The sequence below is a fragment of the Marmota flaviventris genome, chromosome X, assembly GCF_047511675.1.
Source record: "Marmota flaviventris isolate mMarFla1 chromosome X, mMarFla1.hap1, whole genome shotgun sequence".
In the NCBI taxonomy this organism is placed as follows: Eukaryota; Metazoa; Chordata; class Mammalia; order Rodentia; family Sciuridae; genus Marmota; species Marmota flaviventris.
The window spans coordinates 91,488,790-91,515,991 of NC_092518.1; the positions used below are offsets into that span (position 1 = coordinate 91,488,790).

General features: G+C 36.4%; 1 protein-coding gene across 6 annotated transcripts in view; it reads right to left on the reverse strand.

Moving 5' to 3' along the window:
- Nucleotides 1–24,066, reverse strand: part of Morc4 (MORC family CW-type zinc finger 4) — an 81,456-nt gene extending 57,390 nt beyond the window's left edge. For 4 of the 6 annotated variants that reach the window (XM_071606170.1, XM_071606172.1, XM_071606168.1 and 1 more), the window contains exons 1-9: nt 23,691–24,066; nt 23,500–23,572; nt 16,642–16,774; nt 10,974–11,192; nt 9,944–10,090; nt 7,336–7,462; nt 6,893–7,021; nt 3,372–3,491; nt 2,160–2,260 (exon numbers count right to left, since the gene is read on the reverse strand). In XM_071606170.1, the coding sequence (XP_071462271.1) occupies nt 2,160–2,260; nt 3,372–3,491; nt 6,893–7,021; nt 7,336–7,462; nt 9,944–10,090; nt 10,974–11,192; nt 16,642–16,774; nt 23,500–23,572; nt 23,691–23,792 (1,151 nt within the window). In that variant the 5' untranslated portion in view covers nt 23,793–24,066. The remainder of the gene's footprint in view (nt 1–2,159; nt 2,261–3,371; nt 3,492–6,892; nt 7,022–7,335; nt 7,463–9,943; nt 10,091–10,973; nt 11,193–16,641; nt 16,775–23,499; nt 23,573–23,690) is intronic. The other 2 variants (XM_071606169.1, XM_071606173.1) reach the window with 1 other exon arrangement.
- Nucleotides 24,067–27,202: the final 3,136 nt, after the last annotated feature.

Sequence of the window (27,202 nt, forward strand, 5' to 3'; positions counted from 1 at the left end):
ACTGTAAGGTTCTTAAAGAAAGCAACTATGTCTTGAATTTCTCTGGAAAATTCCACAAAACCTACCCACTATGTTTATGTACCAGTGGAGTGCTCAGTGCATTGATTGCATCTTTTAAAGTGAAGTTCACTCTAAAAATGTTTTAGGTTTGATCCCTGATAGTTGCAGATGAAATCTGATATCCACAACTGTTAAGTGATATTACAGGTGATTTATTTGTAGACATTCCAGCAGTATGATTGCCAGTATCTCTTTTATCATTTACAGTTTTGATATCTCTAATACACATAGGACAAGTTTATCCTAGCATATAACCTTCTTTAATCCCTTTCTCAAATTCCTGAATTTTTACCTAAATGCTATTCTACAGTGCATGCTCAGCCATGTGCAACACCATGGATTCAACTCTCAGGCTCAAAAAGGATGGGGCAATAATGCCAGAATTGGATAAAATTATGCAAATTTACTATCATCAGAAGCCTGTATGCAGGATAGTGTACTAGTTTTCTGCTTTTAATAAAATATAGAGTACATATTAAGCTACTTAAGCCAGAAATCCTATATGTTTAACTGAATTAATCTGCTATTTACAGAATATCTCTATTTAGATCTTCTGTAATCATCTCAAACTCATCCTACCAAAATTAGACATCAAAAATGAAAAGTCTAATGTGTCCAAAATCCAAAACATAGATTTTGGTGGGAAGATGGCAAAGGTGACATAGAAAGGTATTAAGTAATTTTTAATATCTAATATTTGTATTCCACATATTTTAATTATTTAGATAATCATTGGAAGTCATTTATTCCTTTGGCTCAAGACAACCCAAATGACTTAGCTCTGAGACTTTTGTTAAACCAATGTCATTTAAGACTTTCACTCTTAAGAGTCAAGTGCTGGTCAAAGATCTCCATTATGGGTCAGACTTATATTTAAATTATCAATTTATTTTGATTGAGGGAACATAGTTACCATAACCACTGAGTAGCCTGAGTGACCCAAATCCAACTATGCTGAAATTAACTTGGGACTGCCATTCAAAAAGCTGTCTCTTTGTGAAACACTAAACCTGAAGTTTTTATGGTTCCAGGTAAATTAAGGTAAATTTTTAATTAACTATAATGTTTTGAACACAATAAGAGATATGGGGAATTATATTTCTTTCACTCTAAGAAAAATTGCTATAAGAAATTCAGGAGAAATGATACCAAATGTCCTCTTGCTTTGTCTTTCTTCATACTTGCAGAACACTCATTTCCTTTCTGTGCCCTTACATATACTTCCCTCTGCTTAGAATGTCTACCTATGTCTATCTAGAAAACTTCAAGTTTTCCTTCAAGTTTAATCTAAAATATAATCTGCTTTACAAAGCTATCCTTGATTCCTTTAGGCATATTTAAAGGTTCTTCTCATTTTTATATGTACCCCCATTAAAACAATTATTTTATGTGTATTTAAGTTTCTTATTTGCATATGTCTTATCACAATTGTTCATAGGCATCGAGGACTCTAATTTTTCATTCTTATTCTCTTTGTACATGACACATAGAAGGCATTTGAAAGAAGGAATAGAAGACTTCTCTTTTCCCAAAAGTTAAAAAAAAAAAAAAAAAAAACTTCTCATCTGGCTTTACCAACTTCTTTCTTCATCTCCTAAAAATGTACCTACTGCTTCAGACTCAAGTGTCAAGTTCCTTTCTGTTTCTTATGTGTTTGTCTTTACTAGCAAGTCTAGGTGCTTCTATGAAAGCACACATCTTTCTTGTCATTCAACATTTTCTTCTAAGACTATTTACTGGCTTCAAGAAAATATTTTGGAACAAATTTCAAATTCCACCCCTTCCAAAGTATTCAACAACTTTATATGGACTCATATTTTCAAAGATCAATAACAAGGCTTTTCATTTCATATAAATATTTTACTAAATAACTCCTATGTTTTTTTCATAGTTTTTTAAAGGTAAGAATATCTCTGAACTCCATATATTAAGTATACCAGTAAGCTTTGTTTTAAAATAAAATCATTTTATCTTTAATCACAGAAAACAGATTTGAAGTAATTCTAAGTTAACTTATCTGGCTGGTTTTTACAGACTGCAGAGAATGCAATTGTATCTGAACAAATTATGAGAAGCACCTCAGGTTGGGGACGACTCACCGGTATTCCTTAGTGTACTCAAAGTCTTGTTTGTTATAGGCAGGTTTTAGGAAATTGCACTCAATGACTCCAATTACTCCCACACCTTCTCCATGAGTTGGCTTAAAAGAAAAATATTAATTTCAATACTTACATTACTGTTGACTTCCTAAAAGCATTTCTTTTTGATTCTAGAAAGATTATATAATGTTCATGGGCAAGGAAAGACCATTAACATATAGAGAAACACTTAGAATGTACTTCAATATACTGCAAGTATATTGAAACTTCCAATATATAGGGAACTGTAAATTGAAAAATTTTAGAACAGAGATTTTCAATGATTCATAGATCCATAGGATTTTTCAAGGAATAATAACTCTTCTTTACTTACAAACCTACAATTTTATCAGTTTCACATTCCAGCATTGCCATAATAGTTCATTTGAATAAAAAAGTACACTGCTGGGGCTGGGGTTGTGGCTCAGTGGTGGAGCACCTGCCTAGCATGTGTGAGGCACTGAGTTTGATTCTCAGCACTGTATATAAATAAATTATAAAATAAAGGCTCATCAACATCTAAAAAATATTTTTTATAAAGTACACTGCTAAAAAACCAAGATTATATACTACTATTTGAGGGAACTGAAAGGAAACTTCATCACTACCCCCAAATTTTAGGGATGTTATGTGATGGTTACACCTTATCTATTCAAGTAAGTATTTTCCCCACATATATAGACTACCAAATAACTACCAAAGAAAGTCAGACTGGCTGTGTTTATTAATTATAAGTTGATGTAAAATGTTTTGTGAATTAAAATAGTTCTTTGTTATTTTTAGTGGAAGAAACTAAGTCAAAGTGTAATTATACCAGCAAATAAACATAAGTTGTCTAAAAATGACATAACAAGAACAAATATGATTGGCTGAAAATAGCTATCCTGGGCCCTATGTAATTGTGTACTGCATAATATAAAGCAGTCTATAATTCACTGTGCTTTAACCATCTAATTTATAAATTAAGAAATTAAGAGGATACTCATGGGGATTACTACTTTAAATTATCCTAAAAACATTATGGCAAACCAACATAAGAATGCTCACTGATAACACAGAATTCCAGTATGGGAATAGAACCATTAATCAATCTATGCCCTTTGCAAATTTTAAATTCTCTCCCTACTCTTTTCAGTCTTCTATGCCAAAGAAACATTAACCACTCAACTTTACCTGGCATCCCACCTTCTCAAAGAACTTTATGAGCCGGTTGTTATGATACATCATTACTCCAAACTGGTTAGTTTTCTTGCAGGAGAATCCAAAAGTGATTCTCACCTGCTTATTCTGAGAATAAAATTATTAAGGAGACAAACACCAGGGGATTCGGCAAACAAAATTTTGTACCATATTATAGATTAAACCATTGGATGTAGATTGATACCTTTTTAGAGGGCATTTAAAAATCTATAGCAATAATTTAACTATATTTTTAAGCTATGACCAAGGAATTGTCTTCTTAGAAGTTTATCCAAAAGAATTAGTTGAGGAAGCCCACAAAAGTTGATGAGTTAAGAGATTTTTTTTTTCAATTAATCACAACAGCAGAAAAACAGATAATTTAAATATCCAACAATAAAGTAATATTGGATAAATATGGTCTATTATACAGCTCTTAAAATTGTGTCCCTGAATAATATTTTGGAATATTAGGAAATATTCAGAATAATAACAAGCATTGTTATATAACACATATATGTATAATAGTAATATGTAATGTAATAATATATCACATATAACAAAATATTATATACATGCATAGAAAAGACTAAGAAAAATACCAAAATTCCACCAGTGATTAAATAATTCATGAATAATAAAAAAAGAATTCTTAACCCTTCCTAGTTGTTCATTTTGCTGCTAAGGTTCACAGGTTCTGATAAGAGTTATAAATGCTACAATACAAATACATTCAATTACAGACAATATTTGTAAGTCCAGTTAACCATATAAAATACAATGGAAACAAAAACAATAAGAACAAAACAACTTTGAAAGGTAAAAGACAATGAATAGTCTTATAGTAATATTTCATAGGAAGAGGTTAGCAAATTTGGGTAGATCAAATTATGAGAACTGTTATATGTAAAACATAGGTAATGATGAATTTTTTTTATATCAGGGATTGAACTCAGGGGCACTCAACCACTGAGCCACATCCTCAGCCCTATTTGGTATTTTATTTAGAGACAGGGTCTCACTAGTTGCTTAGCGCCTCCCTATTGCTGAGGCTGGCTTTGCACTCATGATTCTCCTATCTCAGCCTCCAAAGGCACTGGGAAGTAAATTTTTAAAAAATTCTACTTGATTTAAAAACCAAGTTAAGCTAGTTACAGTTGTGCATGCCTGTAATCACAGCTCCTCTGGATACTGAGGTGGGAAGACTGAGGCTAACCTCAGTAACTTAGCAAGACCTTGTCTCAAAATAAAAACTAAAAAGGGCTTATGTAACTCAGTAGTAAAGTACTTCTGAGTTCAATCCCCAGGACCAAAAAATAAATAACATACATATATACATAAAATAAAATAAATAAAACAAAAAGCAGTCCAATGTAAGAGAATGACAATGATAAAGAGGAGATAGAGAAACTGATATTTTCATTAAAACAAATAGTGAGAATTCTTAATATTCAAATGGATTGAATGAAAATTTATTTTTTAAAATGATCTCTTTTGCCCCCTCTAAATGACAAACTACATGCATAAAAACCATTTAAAAATGTCTCTGTCAGGTATGATAAAAACACAAGTGGGTATTTAACAGTAATATTTAACTCAGAACACAATTTTCTGAGCTCAAATGGAACCTCAAGTAAGGCCTTATTACAATGCAAAAATGAAACAAGATAAAACTCCCCCAAACAAACCAAAACTCCCATATTATAAAACTAACATTTTAAAGATTACCAAATATTTTCTTTCTCTGTACACTTAAAATTTTTATTGGTGTATTATGATTATACATAATACAGGCTCACTAGGGGCTGGAGTTGTAGCTCAGTGGTAGAGTGCTTGCTTAGCATGTGTGAGGCACTGGGTTCAATCCTCAGCACCACATATAAATAAATAAATTAAATAAAGACCCATAATAATGGGATTCATTATGCCATATTTGTACATGCACATAACATACTTTGATCAATCTTATTCCTCAGTACCTTCCCTTTCCCTCTTTTCCTCCCTTCTCCTCATCTGCTTGCTCTACTCTATTGACCTTTTATTATTATTTTAATTAGTGCATTATAATTATATATGTAAGTGGGATTCATTGTACAGTATATTGGTACATGGGCATAGCACAATTTGGTAAATTTTGCTCCCCAGTATTTCCCTATGCTCTCCCTCCCTCTTGATCCCCTTTCTCTGTTGTATATTTTTAAAATTCTAAATTATGAAATGGGGTTACAATGGGGTAGAACGCTCCCCAAATTAGTATGCCAAGAAAGAAAAAAGAAAAGAGGCCTTTGAAAACTGAGGAGGAAACCAAATAAGCCAGCATTAATGATCTTGTTCCTTAGTAACCTTGGGGAAATTCTATTAGCAGTATCATTTTACTGATGCCTTTAGTGAATCCATTTAACCCAAATTCTAATATAAGAAGGTAACTGGTTTAATGGGAAGGGAGGGTGAGAAGAATTTGGGTACATATAAAATGCATGCATAGAAGTTGGCCTGATTATAGAAACCCATGGAAAAAAAAAAAAAAACCTAGAGGGGCTGGGGTTGTGGCTGGGGCTGTGGCTCAGTGGTAGAACACTTGCCTAGCACGTGCGAGGTGCTGGGTTTGATCCTCAGCACCACATAACAATAAATAAAATAAAGGCACTGTGTCCAATTACAACTAAAAAAATATTTAAAAAAAGAACCTACAGACAGAAATGTGGTATATTCTAATATAGTAATTGGGAAAGCACTTCTTTATATCAGCTCTGTTGAACCTATAGCACTAAGATCCTAGCTCATATAAGGTGCTATTATAACTAATATGCTCAGAGTTCCGGCTTTGTTCAGTTTCTTTAGGGCTTTAAAAAAAGTTTCCTAGTGGAGAAGGTATGTGTTCCCCAAAAGGATAAAATCAATGTGCTTATGAATTAAAAACTACATGGACTTTTATAAAAAGGAAAAACAATTTCTAATTTTTGATTAGGTGAAGAAAGAGAAAGCGTATATCTTTGATAAAGCAAATATGGATCAAGAGTTACGCATGGTTACTAGAAAATAGATTAAAAGATCAATTCTTCCTGTTTATGAGTTCTTAGCCTTTCAAAGACTTCCCTTTTTTGCTAAAAAAGCCGTCAATGAAGATTGACCTCATTTCCATAGTTTATTTTAACATTTTTCTCTAAAATCTATTCCAAAGGAGTATAGAAGTGAAAATGAGTAACTGCTCCTCTGTTAAAAGCTAAGTATCCTAAAATAGACAAGTATTTCTTATTAAAAAAAGATTTCAGAATCTACTGAACCAGAATCTAAAATCTCAAGATTCTTATTTAAGAGTTTCCCTATGAGTTCTGATAAAATTGGTGTATATATAGTCTGACATATAAGAAATACTTCCTTAGAGTATAGTGTAATAGGATTTGTGTGTATGACACAATTTTGATCTGGGAAAGACAAGTTTTTGTTTTTCTGTGCCAACCTAGAAAACTTAATCCCAAAATGCAGAGGTTAACTACATGTAGCTGAAAGGATACTGTAAAGGTAGGTTTATATATATCATATCCTACATTGGCCAGACTTTTGGCAATCATCTGGGTGGTCACCTTCTTTTGACGCAGAAAAATTTTCATCCGTGGCTTCATATATAGAATACTACAATATGCCTATGGAACAGTAAAGGGAAAGTTTATATGCAATATTGACAATTCTACTGAAATACCCATTAACCACTTTTAGCCAACTGAGTCTATTTTAGGCAAATATCTACCTTACTTTCTATACCTTGTAGCACATCAACCACAACATTAAAATGCTGCTATTTTAGCTAAATTGTTTTAGCAGACATGGTGAAAAGAATCCTAGTACAGAGCTAAAAGGTTGTCATCTTTACATAAGTAAACTTTGGTCTTATTCTATAATATTTTCATATTATAGGAAATCTTACCTCTTAATGTTGAAGAAAACCACTCTTACTCACCCGTAAAGAATACTCTGTTTCTGGCAGCTCAGAACCACTAATCTCTTTTTCTTCTGCATCAAAATCTGACACCAGGATATCATATTGATCTGTATCAAAGTCCAACTCAGACTTCCCATCTTTGTTTCTGGGTAAAAGAGACAAGTACCAATATAACAAAAACTGGCTCCAAAAGACAAAATTGCACTAGGAACCCAAGAGAAAAGAAACATGTGAACAACACTCGGGTACCTGGTTCTTACAGACCACCAATGCAAGGGAACTGCAAACTACTAATTTGAAATCACACAATATTTAAGGGTATTTCTAGTCTATAGAAATCTATGTTTCACACTGGTGGTGATACCAAGTTCATAAGTAAAGAAAAGGAATGTTGAATGTCTGTGATCTGATAAATCAAATGAGTATCAGCTATCCTCAAAGAGGAATCCTAAAATAGATCCCACTTTTCTGGTGTTGCTGGATAAGTCACCCAATATCACTTTACCCTACTGAATAGATGAATCAAAATCTATTTCCACTAACTTCTGTAACCATATAAGTATTAATGAGATACTAAGATTTCCCCCAGATCCAACTCTATATCTTAGAAGGAAAAAAGATTATTATAAAAACAACATATATTTACTAGTCCTCTAGAATACTATTTATGGAATTATCACTTAAATATAATAGTACTGATGTTCTTTTCATAAGAACCTTTCTTATTGCCATAATGTTTTCAGGTCACTTAACTTTGCTCCATTCTAAGACCCTGGGTTATATCATAAGGAAAAAAGGTTAAGACCCATTTGTCCCCAGAAAGAAAAACTGAAAACAAATGATGGGTTATATGGAAAATGTATAGTTCATTCAGAATGACAGTTCCTAAAATTTGTTTTGTGGAACAACAGTCCCTGGAAATATTATTTAATAAGAATTAACAAATAAAAGTAAAATTGAGGAACAATTCTCAGCAACATCAGATTCACATCAAGGTCTAGTGCTACTTGCTTTATAATTCAGGTTCCACAAGCTCAGATCTACTGTATGGAACATTTAGCCCTATTCTTAGAACCAAATCAGGGCCACTGTGTCATGCCACCTGTATAAAGTCCATGCCTCTGTAATAGTATAATTCTGAATTTTTTAAGATAATCTTGATCCTCACTATCCCACCCAACTCTAACAAATACATCCTGAGAGTTGCCTGTCCTCCCTGCCTCTATCATCCCTACCCAAGAAAAAGAGGCTTGAAGAAACATTTTTAAAAACTGAGCAACATATTATATTGCTCCCTTAAGTATTTTCTTTTCTTTTTGCCTTTTGGTACCAGGGATTGAACCCAGGAGTGCTCAACCACTGAACCACATCCCCAAACTTTTTATGTTTTATTTTGAGACAGGGTCCTGCTGAAGCTGACTTTTAACTTGCGATCCTCCTGCCTCAGCTTCCTAAGCCACTGGTATTACACACCTGCATCACCACATCACAGTGTAAGTATTTTCAATGCACATTAGCATATGAATGCCTCTGAGAAGTCCTGGGCCAAAACAACAAAGTAGGCTTCATTTAATCCAGTTTTCCCCAAATTTATTTGACCATGCAATTCTTTACTTACATAACACTTTACATAAGTATTTATATGTTTCTTTACTTATATAACATATAACTTGTGCAAAGAAATAAGTCTGCTTCATATGTGTAAGTCATTGGATATTCCTCAGGAAAATGATCCTGAATAATACATATGATATTACTGAAGTTTTTCCCAGTAGGACAAAAGGCCTGTGTGAGTCATTATTTTTTTCTTTTTAATTATTAAGTACTCTCTGTATATAAACCAGTATTGTTTTTAAATAAGTTTTACCCAGCTAAGAAATGAAACAAAACACTTGATGTAAGTTGAAAAGAAAGAATGAATATAACTGATACTCTGTTCTATTAAACACACCAGTAATGCATCTGTTTTATATTAATATTTCTAGGTTTTTAATTTTTAGGTTTTAATATTTATTGCATTTTACATGCCATGATTAAACAAATAATGTATCATAGAGTATTTCTTTATTGTTTTATTAGTTCTAAAGACATGATCTTAAGCCACACATTATAGTTAAAATTGATCTGCTTCAAATAATTTTGTAATGCTGTGCTATTCTAAAAGCACTAATATAGAGGTTCTTATTTTTAAAAGATCATGTTGTATTTTGTTACTCTAATTTCTCTTTCTTATGCTTCATTTTAATTGTCAAATATATAAAATAACTCTCTTTATCAATCTCAATAAAAGGTCCATGAATATGAAATTGATATTTATAAAGGATTCTGAGAATGTTAGAATACTATTTGTGGCAACTGTCTCAGGATATGCATGGTTTTACTTTAAATACATAGCATATTAACAAGAACCACTACCTCAAGTGAAAGATATAGAAAGGTATGCAATTTTATATATATATATATATATATATATATATATATATATATATATATATATTTATATATGTACACATATATATATAAATGTATAAATTTATCAACTCTGCTTCTGTAGAAAGACTTATTAAAATGTGCTTCATAATACGACCTTTGCTTGTTAGAATTTGTCACCTTCAAGATACTATACCTGCGGATGTTCCAAATGAGAACACGAGTGCCTTTTTTGCCTGGGATGGCATCAAACTGGGACAGCAGGTCATTTTCACTGTTGAAAATTGAATAGTTCAAGATGGCTTCCAGGCTGGGCAAGGAATCCTCAGTAATAATCATTTTTTGTAAAACCAAATATAGTCAAAGAAAAATTAATATCTTAAGAATATGCTATCAAGGGGCTGGGGTTGTAGCTCAGTGGTATAGTACTTTCCTTGCACATGTGAGGCACTGGGTTTGATCCTCAGCACCACATTAAAAAAATAAATAAAATAAAGGTACTGTGTCCATCTATAACTAAAAATATTTTTTAAAAGAATATGCTATCAAGAAGGAAGAGTACCTTTTGGGTTGCATGTTTAGATAAAAAATAAAGACATAAAGCATGAGAATTACTGCTACAGAAGGAAGGAAAGAGGAAAGGTTGTGGAGATAAACACCAAATTCAGTTTCATCTGCAGGATATAGCCTCAAAGATGCAGTGTAAACAAAGACAGTATTATATTTATGGAGATGATCAAAGGCTAATTTTTAAACTATTTGGAAGCAGTAAGTTCAAATCTTACTGCTATATTGCTCCCATGAAAACAACCTGGTATCTAACAGAAATAATAGCTTGTCCAGGTATTGGGAAATGCTATCAGATAAGCTGGAAAACAATTTGTTTCTAAAAGTATAAACACAAATGTAGCTAGCCTTAGGGAAAAACAGCCCTGGGAACTATATTGGTGGTGGTAGTTGGGAAAAGACATTCTATACAAATCAAGCCGCATAATATAAAAATTTCAACATAGCAAAAATATCTTTATGCTTCTGTCAATGGTTCATTTATTTTAAAAATATTTAATAGAAATGGTAGTAAATTTAAGACATTTCAATACTTTAAAAACATGAATACTTTTTGAAATATGAAAAAAATATGGATTTGACCTGAAGGAAAAAGTTTCTGCTAAAATAGTCAAATTAAACTAATTTTTAACCAATATTCTCCATTTGCAGAAAGGATATTGTTTGGCTGGCTGAATGGAACAATTGGTACAATAACTGCCTGGGCCTGGACACATTCCAGATAGGTCTGTGATAGGAGTCCAACAGTAAGAGTACCCCCATTCTTGGTGAAGACAAGAGCGTCCTTTCCTAGCCGCATGGAGCCTGACTTGAAACCATTACCAAAGACCCCGATGGGACACTGGCTCTTCTTTATTACTTTATCTGTAAAGCCAAAGCTGTAATTACACAAGAAAAAAAGAAATTAGAAAGTTAAAAAGCATCCTAAGATAGGTGAGAGGCAGAATGTTTGGCTGACACATGAATAACACATATAAAAAGTCCCTCCTTTTTTTTTTATAACTTTTTTTGGTATTTCCAGGCAAAGCTATTAAGTTAAAAACATAGGACACTATATGGGGTGATGGCACTGATATTCCTGTGTGGATGGTGTGTACTTAAATAGTACTACTGTGTAAGAGTCACACTTTGAAAATGCAAAGAAGGCCCCCTTTCACTGGTTAACAGAGAGAGCTGGAGAAGGCCTTGTGCCACTGCCTTTCTTATCTAGATAAAACAGCCCTGACTTTTAAAAGTTAGGATAATGTACAAAGGATAGTTGCCTAGAAAGGACAACAAAAAGTCCCAAATAGTGGCACTGATCAAAGGCACTAGACTAGGTATCTCCTAACTTTGTTATGTCATCCTTTAGAAATCTGAAAGTCTCAGAGATCATATATCTTGACAATTTTGACTCTCCACCCAAAGGATGACCATTCTAATTCTTACTCTCTGCTCCATCTGCTGGGACAGTCCACTGGAATATGGCCAAGAGATAAAAATAGGTAGTTCTGCCTCTGAATATCTGCAAACAGCTGCAGTATAAAGTCTGTCTTGTTCTATTAAGGGCTTTTCAATGAGTCACCTCAGCAAACTCTGTAGCCCTTCATGATCAGTTTGATCTGGGAACCAGAACCTTTCCCTTCCTTATATTTTCTATCCAGATATAAAACAAAATGATATAAATTCTAGAAAATGATGATCATCTTCTTATATTTTCCCTTACTACAAATAAAACTAATTTTAAGGATTATTTCTCTCCAGATTGACTAATTTTACTATGGTCTACACTAGCATTCATTCAACACATAATAATGGAGCACCTACTATGTGCTGTACATTATGCTAAGCACTGGAGATACAGTTGTTAATAAAACAGGTATGATTCTTGCTCTCATAGCTTGTAGTCTAAGAAAGGATTTCATATATTACAGATTAGACGCTACTTAGCAGCTTGGTCTTGGCTTTACTCCTTTGAGCACGGAGGGGTAAGGTGCCTGTTTTCCATTTCCTGAAGGTTGTGGTTTTGTGTTTATTCCCCAAGAAAGTGGACTACATTTCAATTTTCTATCTCAAAGTGTAATGCTAAAGTACCATATGTCCTTCTAGAATAGAGACATTTTAAAGCCTTCTATGAATAAATCTAGTGACATAGAAATGTAATCTCCAGGGAACTGGTCCTTTGGGGAAAAAAGAGAGCCCTGAGTTAATGCTGTTTGTGGGTATTCCAGGAAAACAGATGTATAAGTTGGTAAAATTCAGACATTCTTATTCCTCTTATGGAAGAATTGGTTGGAAAAGATGGGGTCATTATAAGAATTAAATTATATACTATATGCACAGTAGATTAATTATAAAGTAGTATTCAAACTTCAATTTTTTAAAAATTTTAAGCCAACTCTAGAAGTCATTCTAAGAATTGTTATATGCTATTCTATACCCTTACTTCTGGTCTAATATCACCTCTAAACTCAGACTTTTCATAAACAGAAATCTTATCTACCATGTGAAATGAATTTGTATGGTTATTTGGATTTAAAATTACTTTAATACCACAAAGTTTAAATTAGGTGGCCAAAGAAAGGGATAAAAATAGGGGGACTATATTACTACATTAATTTCCTACTATCTTCTACCACCTATCACCTCTTTTTCCCTTTGTAGGTATAAATCCTCATGTTACTTATTTTGGGGAAGCCAGATGACTATATAAGCTTGAAAAGATAAGTAGTAGGGCAGGGCCAGAACCAGAATGGAAAAGGATAAAAGTGAGATGAGAGGAGCTAGAAGTTCTAGATTTTATTTTTGCTGTTATGTTTCACTTAATGCTTCCCATGTGCTATTATTCCACCTAATTTTCCATGTTAGTTATTCTTATTTGACTGCAGATTTGCAAAATGAATGCCTGATACCAATCAAATACTGATATAAAAGCCTTCACCATACATAATGATAATATTATAGGAATAAATTTTACATAGTTTGGTATAGCTCAGTAATTTTCTACAGAGCAATCTTGGCTTAGGCAGGTGGTTTTTTTCTCTAAGTCAGTCCTGTCCTCTCATGTAAGAGACAGCACTGATTACACACCAACGGGGCTTAGATACTAGTTCATTGAATGGAATCCAATAATAAGCAACTTCCTCTTGAGTACCTTAATATGTTGAGAATCTAGACTCTAGAGAGATAAATTTAAATTTGGAATGCTGATCACTGAAACAAACCTTAATAAAATCCATGAACATACAAAGGGATGCACTATTGTTTTCTAGATATATTGGTGATATAATATGTAATATAAATGAATGAAAGAATGATAAGTTTTCTGTTATTGTCTAGCTGTTGCTTTAGAATAGACCTATATGTACTTCTGTGCAGATGTAGCAAATACCTTGAATCTGTGGCTCTATGGCTGTTTTTAACTCTTGACCTTTGAAAGAGGTTTTCCACTTTGCTAAAAAAGGCAGCTGAATATATAAACTACTTGATTCACATACTATCCCTAGAAGCTAAAGAGAATAAAAAGTTAACCTTTAAGGAATTTAATGATAGGATTTTCCTTTTTAATTTGATTTTCATGTTGATTCTGTGTTTATGGGAGAAACTACTGCTGCAGTTACCCACCTATTTTATCAGCCTGAAAATAGGAAGAGTTAGCATAAAGAACTGGAAAATGTGAATAGGATAACCAATATTATAAGTCAACAGAATTTCTGTAGGCTTAATAATTTTTCAGAATTACTTTCATTATTTTTCCCAATACAAAAGCTACCTCTAAAATTCGATTATTTAAAAAGAAATTGTGGAAAGTGGACTCGGTTATAATTTAGGATCTGATTAAAAATAATCTCTTTTAAATAAATGATCTTCTGGCTGATTCAAGTTTAAGACACAATAGCAAAATCAGTACACATATTACATTGAGAATTCATTAAAATAGTTCTCCAAAATTAATTTTTAAATAAGTGGAACAATTTCCAGAGCAAACTATTGGGGAGTATATTTGGTATGCTATGGAAAATGTTATGGCTAAAGAAGTTTCTACCTACTTTGATCCCTGGGAAGGGAACAGATTTTTTAATGGATGACACTGATCCTCCATATTTCACTTCAAATGTCATTTCTTCAGAGTAGCCTTTTTTGATTCCCTAGGCTAGATTAGATCCTTGTGCTATATAATCTCAAAGAAATTGTACTCTTCTTTTATATAATTTACCATTGGTAGAATAGCCTATTTAGTCAAAAGTTGACTATTGTTAGTCAACTTTTATTTCTCACTAATTTAAGAACAAGGATCATATCTGTCTAGTTCACCACTTTATTTCCAATACCGTATGCACAGGTACTTAGTAAGAATTTGTTACTCAGCAATAAAAAAGAAAGATCATGGCATTTGCAGGGAAATGGATGGCATTAGAAAAGATTATGCTAAGTGAAGTTAGCCAATCCCAAAAAAACAAATACCGAATGTCTTCTCTGATATAAGGGGGGGTGGTGACTCAAAATGGGGTTGGGAGGGAGAGCAAGGGAGGAAGATTACCTCTAGATAGGGAATAGGGGTGGGAGGGAAAGGGAGGGAGAAAGGGAATAGCATGGATGGTGAAAGGAGACCTTCATCATTATACAAAATTACATGTATGAAGATGTGAATTTGGTGTCAACATACCTTATATATAATCAGAGATATGATAAATTATGGTATAATGCTGTATTAAGAATTGTAATGCAAAAATAAATAAATAAATTTTTAAAAATAAAAGAACAAATATGGATCAAAAATTGCTACAATTATTCTGAAATAATCCTCTTTTTCCCTCCTGTCTTATAATTATACCAACTTTCATATGTATTTCCATTGACAAATGGAAAGTGATCAGATTTGCTGGGCCTAATGTTTGACACCCATGTCACTGGATAAAGTGTGGCAGGGAGGAGTAATTAAGAAGATAAGTGGACTGGGGCTGGGGCTCAGTGGTAGTACACTTTCCTGACATGTGTGAGATTCTGGATTCAAGTCTCAGCACCACATATAAATAAATAATATAAAGGTCTATCAAAAACTAAAAAGAAATTTTAAAAAAAGAAGATAAGTAATTTTAGGGGGAAAACTAGTATGTACAGAATTCAACATATTTTGATTCTATCCCATCTAAAATTAAGTTTAGGAAATCAAACTGGTGGAATAAGTTAAAGGATACAACCAACTCTCTACTTTCACAAGTATACTAGTCATATTTTTGTATCATGTCTAGAGATTTTCCTCAAATATTCTTCTATTTAGAAGGGTCTAATACACAAGGTATATAGACTACTGAATAGTAAATTATAACCACTTACTTACTTACTTTGACTAAATTTCATTTTTATTTATTTAATGGATCAAAGGCATTTCCCTACCAACAAGGTTATTGATTTAGAAAACATTCAAAGACAACTACAACCAAATGAATTTGTTTTTCATTTTTAGGGTCCTGAGCCCTTTCCCTCCTCCTCAGTACCCCTCCATTGTTGCTCATGCTTCACACACTCTAGTTCAGGGAGACACATAGAAGAATAATCAATCTCATCTGCTAAGAAAGAAGAGAGAAGAAAAAAGTTAAGAAAACATTCATCTTGAACTAAGTGATGTGTGAAGGTAATGAAGAACAAACATTTTCTTAACCATCAACCAGTGAACTGAGAGTTGCAACAGAAATTTACCACCAGTTTTAATATTTAAAAAAGGGAATTTTATAACTTTGCAATTCTACTGCAAAATCTCCATATTATATGTGTGGTTGCCTTCTATTTATTTTAATGGGGCTTGTTTATGTCCAGATACCTTCAGGGTTCTAATCCACAAATTATTCCAACTCTAATATTTCTGATTTAAAAGTGATTTTCGGTTAATTAGGAATTGGAGAAGGTCTTAGATCAGGGAAAGCCTCCAGGTCCTTATACTTGCTGTTCTCTTTGCTTGAACTCGCATTCCTTAATTTCTGCACCTTTTCACCTAGTTAAATTCTACCCACCCTTAGATCTCGGCTTAAATATAACTTCATCTAGGAGGCTTTTCCTAACCTCTGGTATCAGATTGGGTTACCCTGTTGACTCATCCCATGTATCCTGTGTTTTCCTACCATTATGCTTATTGCATTTTCTTGTGATTATTTGCTTAACTGAGTTGCCAGCTAGACTGTATGCTCTGTGACAGCAGGAACAGTGTCTGTTTCATAACCAGTGCCCTGGCACTAACAGATGCTTAATAAATATTTGTTGAATGAATAAAGTAAAAGTAAAATATTAAAGAAAATTATAAAAACTTAAATAGAGCTTGTGAACTCAAGAGGCGAATAAAAACATTTTTACCTGAGCATTCGGTGGAGTTTGTGAGGTGTCATTCCACATCCATCATCAGTAAAGGTCAAACAAGATTTATTCTTGACCTCCTCAACATCTATAAAGACCGTCCTGGCGGATACATCTGGATCTACAGCATTATCTGCAAAAGGTAGAAATCTGTGATCTTAGATCTCCTTTTCCAATATTCTATCAAAATGTCTAATTTAGTGTTCCCAGTACATGGAAAACTGTCCTACAGTACCCTCATATGGATGTCTCAGAAGTTAAACAGGGGACATTAATGTAATATACCTACTGAGTTATAGATAAAAACACATGTGATGCCAGTTTGAGTTATAAAGCTGATTTCTAGCTTTTTTTTTTTTTTTTTTGGCACTAGAGACTTAACCTAGGGGTGCTTAACCACCGAGCAACATCCCCAGCTATTTTTTATTTGAGACAGGGTCTTGCTAAATTGCTCATTAAGTTGCTGAGGCTAGTCTCAACCTTCCAATCCTCCTGTCTCAGCCTCTTGAGTTGATGGGATTACAGGCATGTGCCACCATGCCCAGCTGATTTCTAGATTTCATGGTTGATCTGTAGTCTGCCTTTCTCCCTATTAACTTCAGGGTCTAAAAGAAAAGTAACTACTCCAATTTTATTCTGATTTCACTGTATTATTTCCTTTTAGCTACTTTACTGCTTATGAATGCATACAGTAAAGGTTGGCTACAGAGAAAAACTGAACCAACAATTTGGTAAAAATAAACACATATCACACATACTACAGTTTATATATGACAATTTTATTTTCTACTTTTTAAAATATTACTTCATGTGTTAAAGAACATAGATATTATCACCATCCCTGTTTATAGTACAAGGGCTACTGAAAGAATTACAGGTTAAAATCCTGCCTAAATCCCAGTGATGGTAGCAAGCATGCTTAGAGCAAAAAAGCAATTTGGCTGCCTTTCTCTATACTAGTCTTCAAGGTGAGGCTGTCTATTCTCTCATGAAAGGGAGAGCATCAAATAAAATTGGAAAAACAGGGCTAGGGTTGTAGCTCGGTTGGTAGAGTGTTTGCCTTGCATGTGTGAGGCACTGGGTTCGATACTCAGCACCACATAAAAATAAATAAAATAAAGGTGTTGTGTCCAACTACAACTAAAAAAGTGGAAAATGTACATATAAAGTTCAACAGTTTGTCCTGAGTTACATCTTTATGATGAGTTAATTATTTAAAACTCCAAAGACATCAAATTTATCCATATTCTAAAATATGCACCATGTCCCCACTCCAGAGGGTGCTACTGTCTAGTTGCCACATTTCTTTTTCTTTTTTTTTTTTCTTTTTCTTTTGTCACAAGTACCAGTGCAGTTTCTACTATTGTCAGCTTGGGGTAATATAGCTCAGTTGGTAGAGTGCTTGCCTTGCATGCATAAGGCCCTGGATTCAATCTCCAGCACCATCAAAAAAAATTTAGTATCTACTATTGTCAATCATTGATATAAGTGGCTCAATACAAGGACAGTCTGTAAAATCTGTTGGATAGTGCTATTGTTTAGATATAGTTTGTCTCCCAAAATTTCATATGCTGGAAGCTTGGTCCCCATTGTGGTGGTGTTGAAGTGGTGGAACCTTTAAGAGGTGGGGCCTAGTGCAAGGTAATTGTGTCATTGGGGATGCTATCCTTGGAAGGGATTCATGCTGTCAGGTCTGACAGAACTAGATTAGCTCCTGCTGGTGTAGGTTGTTTTAAAGTGAGGTCACCCCACATGCTTGGCCTCTTCTGCACATGGCTAGTTCCCTTTTGGCTTCTCCACCATGTTGTGATGTAGCCTGAGGACCCTTGCCAGGATGCCAACACCATGCCATTTGAACCTTTTAGCCAGTGGAATTGTGAATCAAATAAACATCTTTATTGACAAACACCCAGCCTTGGGTATTTTGTTATAGCAACATAAAATGGACTAGTACAGATAAAGTCCTTAATCATTCCTATCTCTACTAGCTCTTCTTCAAGCAAGATAAAGATCTTTCCTTCAAACCACTTCCTTTGCCCTGACATCTTATATTGCTTTACTGATGATACAAGGCTGCACTCAGAGAGTCAGATAGGGTCTTGGTTGTATACTTTCCCATTATCACTGATAAATCATATTTCTTCACTGGGAGCATCTCTTATAATCAAGAAAATTATTCCACATATTCCAAATTTTTATAATACAATTGAAAGTATCAGTTACAATCACTTTGATTATGGAATGTCCTCCAAATAAAACAAGACATAGATTAATTTCAAAAACTACAATAGTATTTCCAGAATCACTGATAAAATTTTCACTGATTGAAAACATCTGAACAGCAGTAAGTCATCATCAATAATCCCAAAAGTTGTTTAAGAGGTCTGATACAGTAGATTTTTAAAGCCCAGGTAGCACCTAAGTTCCATATAATGTGGTTAACATCAAGCAAGAGTTACAAGTTGGCATGCAATGGAATCTTTCTCAGAAATATTGTTCTTTACTTTTAACAGGCAGCAGTATTTTTTTCTTTAACTGACAGAAGGATTCAGCCCTGCATAGTTGCATAGCTGCCTACATTCTTTAAAGAAATTTTACTTGGCATGCAGGCTCTTATCAGTCACTCCTATTGATGGATAGCCAAAGACACTGAGACTGATAACTTGTTGACCAACCAGACGTCATTTACACATAGAAAACTTCAGACATTGTGAAATTATTTTCTAACAGTTTATGAATATTTACAATTCAAACATATAGCATATGGATCCAATTACACATTTTTACAACAGTGTATTGAATAAAACAGGGTCTCTAGAAAAATCACGTCAGCCTCTTTTTTCCCTCTCTACTGTAAGGTTTTTTTTGTTTTGGTTTGGTTTTTCTACTGGAAATTGAACCCAAGGGCACTTTATCACTGAGTTACATACTCAGCCCTTTTTATATTTTGTTTTGAAACAGGGTCTCACTAAATTCTTGAGGCTAGCCTCAAACTTGCCATCCTCCTGCTTCAGCCTCCCAAGTTGCTGGGATTACGGGCATGCAGAACCAGCCTAGCTCTCTACTGTAAAATTTCCCCAAATTTTACTAGGGTTTTTCAATAGGAATATACCAAAGAATTTTAACATAGGCACTTAAAGAGTTCACAGGAGCTGCTAAGTGCAGGTAGACATTTTACCTCCTTGGTTGGAAGCTTGTGGAATATAGAGGGGAGGGAGAACATGAGAGGCCAGGGTCAGATGGAGCAACAGGGAAAGTGTGACCAATGGGTGGCCACCCACAAGCACAGTTTTGCACTTACTTTCCATTTTATGTGGCCTTTTGCTTGGCTTCAACAAATAAAATTATAATAACAAGGTTGGCCTCAACAGATGAACTTATACTAATAAGGCACAAGCTAGCAACTGGTTTCAATTCTATTTCTTGCTGCTTAACCTTCTAAAAACTGTTCAACATGTAGCATATGCTATCAAATTCCAGGAGATCTATCTTCTCCCACAGCCCAGCCCACTTAGCCTATGAACAGGTAGGATAATGAGAGATCCCTTACTTCTCTTTCCTCAACTAATACTTAGGTAAGAAGAGATGCACTATCAGATCCTGGAGTGTCTTTATCCCCTATCCTGGCTGCACAACCCTATCTGCTTCCAGATTCCATGGAGTCTCACCTGGCCTGTGTTATCTCTTATAAGGAAAACCCTATCGATATTCCCCCTTCGTGCACCCCTTCGGCAAGAGCATGAGGATCATGAGGAATCTATCTTACACCCTAATCTGGTCCACTCATTCATTTGTCTTCTAAAAAGGCATTAGAAGCCTCATGCCTCACCAGAACCTGGAAGGCAATGAAAAACTGTTCAATGATAGTCCCTCAGGAGAGAGAAGATGGTGGGTAAGAGATAGCTTTAAGGTAGCACTTCACATGCCTGCTATCCTTTCCTGTCCAGGTACATGTAAGGTCACCAGGGCAGGGTTGTTGCTCTACAGACATTCTGCAAGTAGGTAAAATTTTCTTGCCTGAAAGTAACATCATTACCTTCTGTCACAAGCCTATTCTTTATCTCTCTCTGTCTCTCTCTCTTTCTCTCTGTCTCTTTCTCTCTCAGAGAGAGAGAGAGAGAGAGAGAGAGAGAGAGAGAGATATGGAGGGAAGAAAGGAGGGGGAGAGAGAAAGAAAGAGACAGAGAGAAAAAGAGAGAGGGAATATCAGCATTCAAATGACCACAAATTTGAAACTCAAAAGTAATTTTTTGGGCTGGGGCAGTAGCTCATGCCAGGCAGTGGTGAAACATTTCCTATCATGCTCAAGACCCTTAGTTCAATTCCTAGCATAGCAAAAACAAAAATCAATTTTAAAATCTCTCCCTCTTGCTGCTCAACACAACCCTAGATTCTCTTACATCTTGCTTTTTCTATTCCCATTGTCCTTTTATTTGCAGAGTTTGATCCCTCTCATCTGAATTATTAAAACAGCTTCCTGACTTGTCTTTCAAATCCATATCTCTCTTCTTTAATACATCTTATATGCTGCTGCAACGTTAACTTTCTTGAAGCACAACTCTGATCATGACATTATCCTGGTCAGAAAACTTAAGATGAACAGGCCAAATACCAGAGCCTCCAGGTCTGAATCCTGGTCCCAGTTCACATTTCCATCCTCACTTGCTACTTGGTACTTGGAGTAAAAAAACCTGTGTTTGAGTCCTGGATTTGCCACTTACTAGACATGAAACCTTTGAAAAGTAAATTAATTCTCTGATCTTCTGTTTCTTCATCTGCAGGATGAAAAAATTAATATTGCTTACCTCAAAGGGTGAAGTTAAGAAGGTATTTGTGAAAGCTCTTTGTAAACACTCTAGGGACCTATAGTTTTTACTATACATGAACTCCATGCTCTAATTAAATGCAACGACTCAATATTCTTCATGCTTTTGTTCATCCAGTTGTTTATTTTGTCTGGAATGCCCTCCATGTTACCATGTCCATATGTCCCAATCCTTCAAATCTCAGCTCAAATGTCACCTCCTCCACAAAGCCTTTCCTAACTCTCCTCTTCCTGATAAGCTGGAAGTCATTTCTCCTTCCTCTGAACTCCCACAGCACTTGTGCATATCTTTGCTGATATATTATTTTCTATGTTGCTGTACAAAGATTAAGCCTGCAGTATATTTCATATCTTCCCTATTTGAAGGTGAATCTGTATTGTTCATTTCTGTACCTACCACAGTGGTCTTATACACAATAGATGCTCAATATTTACTGAATATATGATTCACTAGCAAATTAATGCATAATAGAATTAACTACTGAAGGAAAACCCAAAATGAAAACTTTGGACAAGCCACTAATATTGTGATCTCCCTTTTCTCTATTTTCAAAAACATTTGTTACTTACTTTTAAAAGATGTTTTTATATATTTGGATCATATATGTGTGTATAATATTCATACATATTCACACCCATGTTAGACATCTTAGGCCAAGATATGGTTCTTTAGGTTAATGTTTAAGACAATAATTGAAAACTCATTAAGTCACCTTTAAAGTACAGTACACACAATACAACACAGGTACAACAGGGTGCAACTGTGAAAGAACATGACATTTCTCACATTTCTCCCACCTCCCACTATGTTAATTGTTAATTTTACTTTTTTTGTTTTGTTTTAGTAAGTTACATGCATACAAATCTTATTCCATGCTACAGCCATTCACTGGAAGCATAGTGTAAAACCTAAAGGATATACGCCCTGTTATCTAGGATTCCAAATGTGTCAATGCCGCTTTTTTCCCTCTGAATATTCTAATAAAGTCATATTTTATATATATACACACACACACACATATATATGGAGAGAGAGAACGCGCATGTAAGTATTCAGTGTTGTAGTCAAATTAATCATAAAAATTTTCCATCATCTTCCAAATAACTCTCCTGACACTTCTCCCGCGGCCCACCAACTTCTAGACCAAGACATCTTTCATGGCATAGCCACAGTAAGAGCTTAAATGAAGACTAGTGCTCATTCACAGAGCTTTGAAATCATGTTCGATTTTGTCCCCTGTGTTACCTAGCCCCATAAATCTCTCAAACTTCTTTCAGTTTTTGAAGCGTTTATAATGTGCTCTGTATGCTGTTGCATTTTATGCAGGACTGCTTTTCTTCTTTGCCTTCCACACAGTATTTAGCATACTACTGCAAAAGCTGATGTACTTGGCTTCAAGGGATCAACTGAAAACGCTTTAAAAGCAAACACCGGTGGAGCGAGAGGTTAAGTCCTCAATATTCATTCCAGCGGTGTGAGGGCGCTCGTGGACCATGGACCCAGCCCTCTTGCAGCCTCAGGGAGCCAAATGCACTCGTGTCATCTCTTAAGAGATGTCCCATCATTCCTAGACTTTCTAAGCCCAAAAGTTAAAGAATTCTGCTTTCTAGACCTTTCCTAATGACCCTACCAAGTCCTGTACCAGGCCCCTTTGCTAACTTGGAGCCCTCCGTGGGTCGCCAGGCGCTATTGAGCCCAGCTGCCTTGGGGCCCGATATTTTTATGTATCTCCCTTTGATTATTAACTAAGCTACCCTAAAGTGCCTGGAACATCACGAACCAAAGAGAAAAACCACACGTGAGTCCTGACTCTTTGGATACACCTCGTTTCCTCGGCTTTTGCTTTATTCACGCAACCTCATCCCTGGTGAGGGAGCCACCCTCCTCCGCCAGCGGAGCCGGGGCCGTCCAGAGGCCCCCACCCAAGCCCCGGCCCACCCCGTGCAGCTCCGCGCATTCCTCTCGAGTCCGCAGCACCACGCTGGCACCACTGCCTCGGGCTATCGCGGCCAGGCCCGCCCTCGCCACTCACCTAGCAGCTCCGCGATGGCACTGAAGGGTCGCGTGTGGCTGCTGGAGTTGCTCTGTAGGTAGCGGGGGCTCATCTGGAGGCGAGAGAAGGTCCCGTCCCGCGTGAGGCCTCGGCCCGCCAGGCCCTCCCCGCGCGCCCCCCTCAGCCCTGGGGCCCGCGCACGCGTCCGCCCCCTCGGGCCCCTGACCTACCGTGCTCAGGCGGATCCCGAAGGCCTGTGGGCCACTGCCCTGCCGGGCCAGCCCGCCGACTGGCGCGCCAGGGCCCGCGGGGGCCCCTCGGTACAGGAGCATTTTTTTGGCCGCCACGATATTCGTTTGCTGCCGCCGGACTCCTCGCCCCGGCCGTCCCGGACTAGCCCTCACTCACTCCCAGTCGCAGCTGGCGGCGGCCGTCTGGGACTGGCTCTCCTCCGCTCCCAACTAGCAGCTGGCGGAGGCGGGGCGCACTCCAGCCACCTGTCCCCAGCGGGAGGGGTGAGGCCGGCTGAGCCCAGCCACGGCCCCGCCCTGTCAGCACCTCTACAGATCCACGGACTGCCAGAGCTGCCTCAGGGCCGTACAGAAATATGGCGACCTCCTGACAGCCGCTCCTTGATCCCCGCCCCTAATTAATTCTTGGCGTTTGCCATAGGCCAGGCCGCCGAGCGGGAAAGCGAGAGGTGGGGGGGCGGCGGGGGGGGATGGCGCGTGAGGAGGGGCGGGAATGAGGCTAGAGGAGGGAAGAGCGTGCTTGGGATTTCTGGAACCGAGTCCCTCTAAGGCTGAATGACTAACGGGCAGGATAAGACAAGTTTTTCAAGTTCTAAAGAGTACAGTTTTGCTATAACTGGGAAGATAGGAGGCTTGCGTTAAGGGAAAGCATTTGGAATAGCTACCTCAAATGCCTCTGGAAGTGCCCAGAACTTTCTAGAATGTGATTGGCAAACTGTCTAGAGAGACTGTAGGCCTGTAGGGAGGCTGTCTATGAAAGGAGAAATTGGACTTACTTAAATATGTTCCTGCCAAACAGTGGATTGGTTAAGTTATGGAGTATCCATGAAATAAAATGGTAGCAGTTGTTTTTTTTTTTTTTTTTAAGAGAGAGAGAGAGAGAATTTTTTTTATATTTATTTATTTAGTTAGTTTTCGATGGACGCAACATCTTTGTTTGTATGTGGTGCTGAGAATCCAACCGGGGCGCATGCATGCCAGGCGAGGGCACTACCACTTGAGCCACATCCCCAGCCCCAGGTAGCAGTCTTTAAAGCCATGTTTGTAAATTAATCTTTAGTTTATTGACGCTTATAATTTTATGTATTTATGGGGCACATTTTTTAAAAATATTTTTTTAGTTTGGCACAATATCCTTACTCCATTTGTTTATTTTTATGTGGTGCCGAGGATCAAACCCAGCACCTCACACGTGTTAGGTGAGTGCTCTAAGATGAGCCACAACCCCAGCCCCTATGGGGCACATTTTGATGTTTGCATACTATAAAGTATTGATTAATATTCAAGCAGCCATCTTAAATGTTAACCACCTTGTTATGAGATAAGTTTCCCTTTCCTGTACTTTTTCTTACTGAACTCCCCCAACCCCCATTAGTGACCTACCCCATGGTACCATAACCCTAAGCCAATCCCAGAAGGACAGGACACCTTGGCTCTGGAAAACCCCATGGTACCATGACCTAACTCAATCCCATGCTATTCCACACTCGCCTAGCTCTGACACAAACACAACCCCACCCCCAGCCTATCCCATAGCACCACAACTACAACTCCAAACCCCTACCCCACAAAAGCTGAACACCCAAACATCTTAGGGCTTCTATCCTCTCTATAGAGACATGGCCTTTATTTGTCAGCTTTGTCAAGTAAACTTTCATGTGGGTCTCTTCCTGGTCTCTGACCTTCATTTCTCGCTTGCCTCTCTCTTTTTCACTTTCCCTTCACATACATGTATGCATTGTATATTGATGAAGTGACAATAGTTAGCGTATCCATCACCTCGTGCATTTATCTTTCTTTGAAATGAAAACGTTCAAAAACCTCTCTTACAGCTATTTCAAAATGTACAGGACCATCCAGTAGTACTTAACTCTGTATCCATTGATCGCCTGCTCCTGACCTTTAGCTTTCCAAAGCTCTTCTCGCCTCTGGTAACCACTGTTATACTCTCTACTTCTATCAGATAACTCTTAGTTTACACTACAAATATGAGTAGAATCATGTGATTTTTTTTTCTGCATTTGCCTTATTTCACTCAACATAATGTCCTTCAGTTTCATCCATGTCATGTCTCAAATGATGGAATTTCATTACTTTTTTATGGCTGAATAGTATTCCCGTTCTTTATGTAGTCATCCATTGTTGGGTATTTAGGTTGATTTAAAGTCTCCAAGATTGTGAATTGTGCTGGGATAAACATGGGAGTGCAGTTGTCTCTTCATTGTACTGATTTGATTTCCTTTGGATATGAACCCCATACTAGAATTACTGGATCATATGATCGTTCTATTTTTAACTTTTTGGGGAACCTCCAACTGTTTTCCATAATTCACATCCCCACCAACAATGTGTGGTGAGTGTTCCTTTCCTCCACATCCACACCAGTACTGGTTTTCTTTGTCTTTTTTATAATCATCATTCTAACAGGAGTGAGGGGATATTTCATTGTGGTTTTGATTTGCATTCCCCTGATAACAAATGATTTTGAGCATTTTCATATCCTTGTTGGTATTTTGTATGTCTTCTTTTGAGAAATGTCTAAGGTCTTTTGCCCATTTTAATTTGGTTATTTTATGTATTAATTTTTTGCTGTTGCATTACATGTCTCATGTATTTTGAATGTTAGTTCTAGGTGACTGTTTATTGATATAAAATGAATTTATGAGGGAGTTAAGAAAACAAGAGGTTGCAACATACATTGTAATGTGCCATGCATGGTGACACTCATTCATAATTCCAGTGACTCAGGAGGCTGAAGTATGAAAATGGCAAGTTCAAAGCCAGCCTCAGCAACTTAGTGAGGCCCTGAACAACTTAGAAATATCCTGTCTCAAAATAAAAAATAAAAGGGAGGAGGATGTGTCTCAGTGATTAAGAGGTGCTAGATTCAATCCCTGGTACCAAAACGAAATAAAACAAATGACATGATGTGTAATGTGATATATTTTTATTGGAAGACCAAATATATGTATGCATATGTTACGGTGTTTCTGGAATGTCCCCTAAAAGCTCACATGTTGAAGTCTTGTTCTTCAGTGCAGCAATATCCAGACACAGGACTTTGGGGAAGTGATTGGATTATGAGGCTTTGGCCTTATCCGTGACTTGATAGCTGAATGGATTATTGGAGATGGTGGAAACTATAGGCTAGGTGGGGTTTGGTTGGAGGAAGTAAGTCACTAGTGATGTGCCCTTGGGGATTATGTTGTCCTTGGCCACTTCCTCCCTGTCTCCGCTCCTCCCCATTGTCTGCTTTCTGGCTGACATAAGCTGATGGGCTGTCCTCTGCCACACCATTCCATCTTGATGTTCAGCCTCACTCAGGCCCAAACAAATGGAGCCAGCCAACCATGGACCTCTAAAACTGTGAGCCAAAATAAACTTTTCCTCTTCCAAGTTGTTTGTGCTAGATGGTCCCAGCACTAGATGGTCTCAGTATTTTGATCACAGTGATGAAAACCTAACACAGTGTGTGTGTGTGTGTGTGTGTG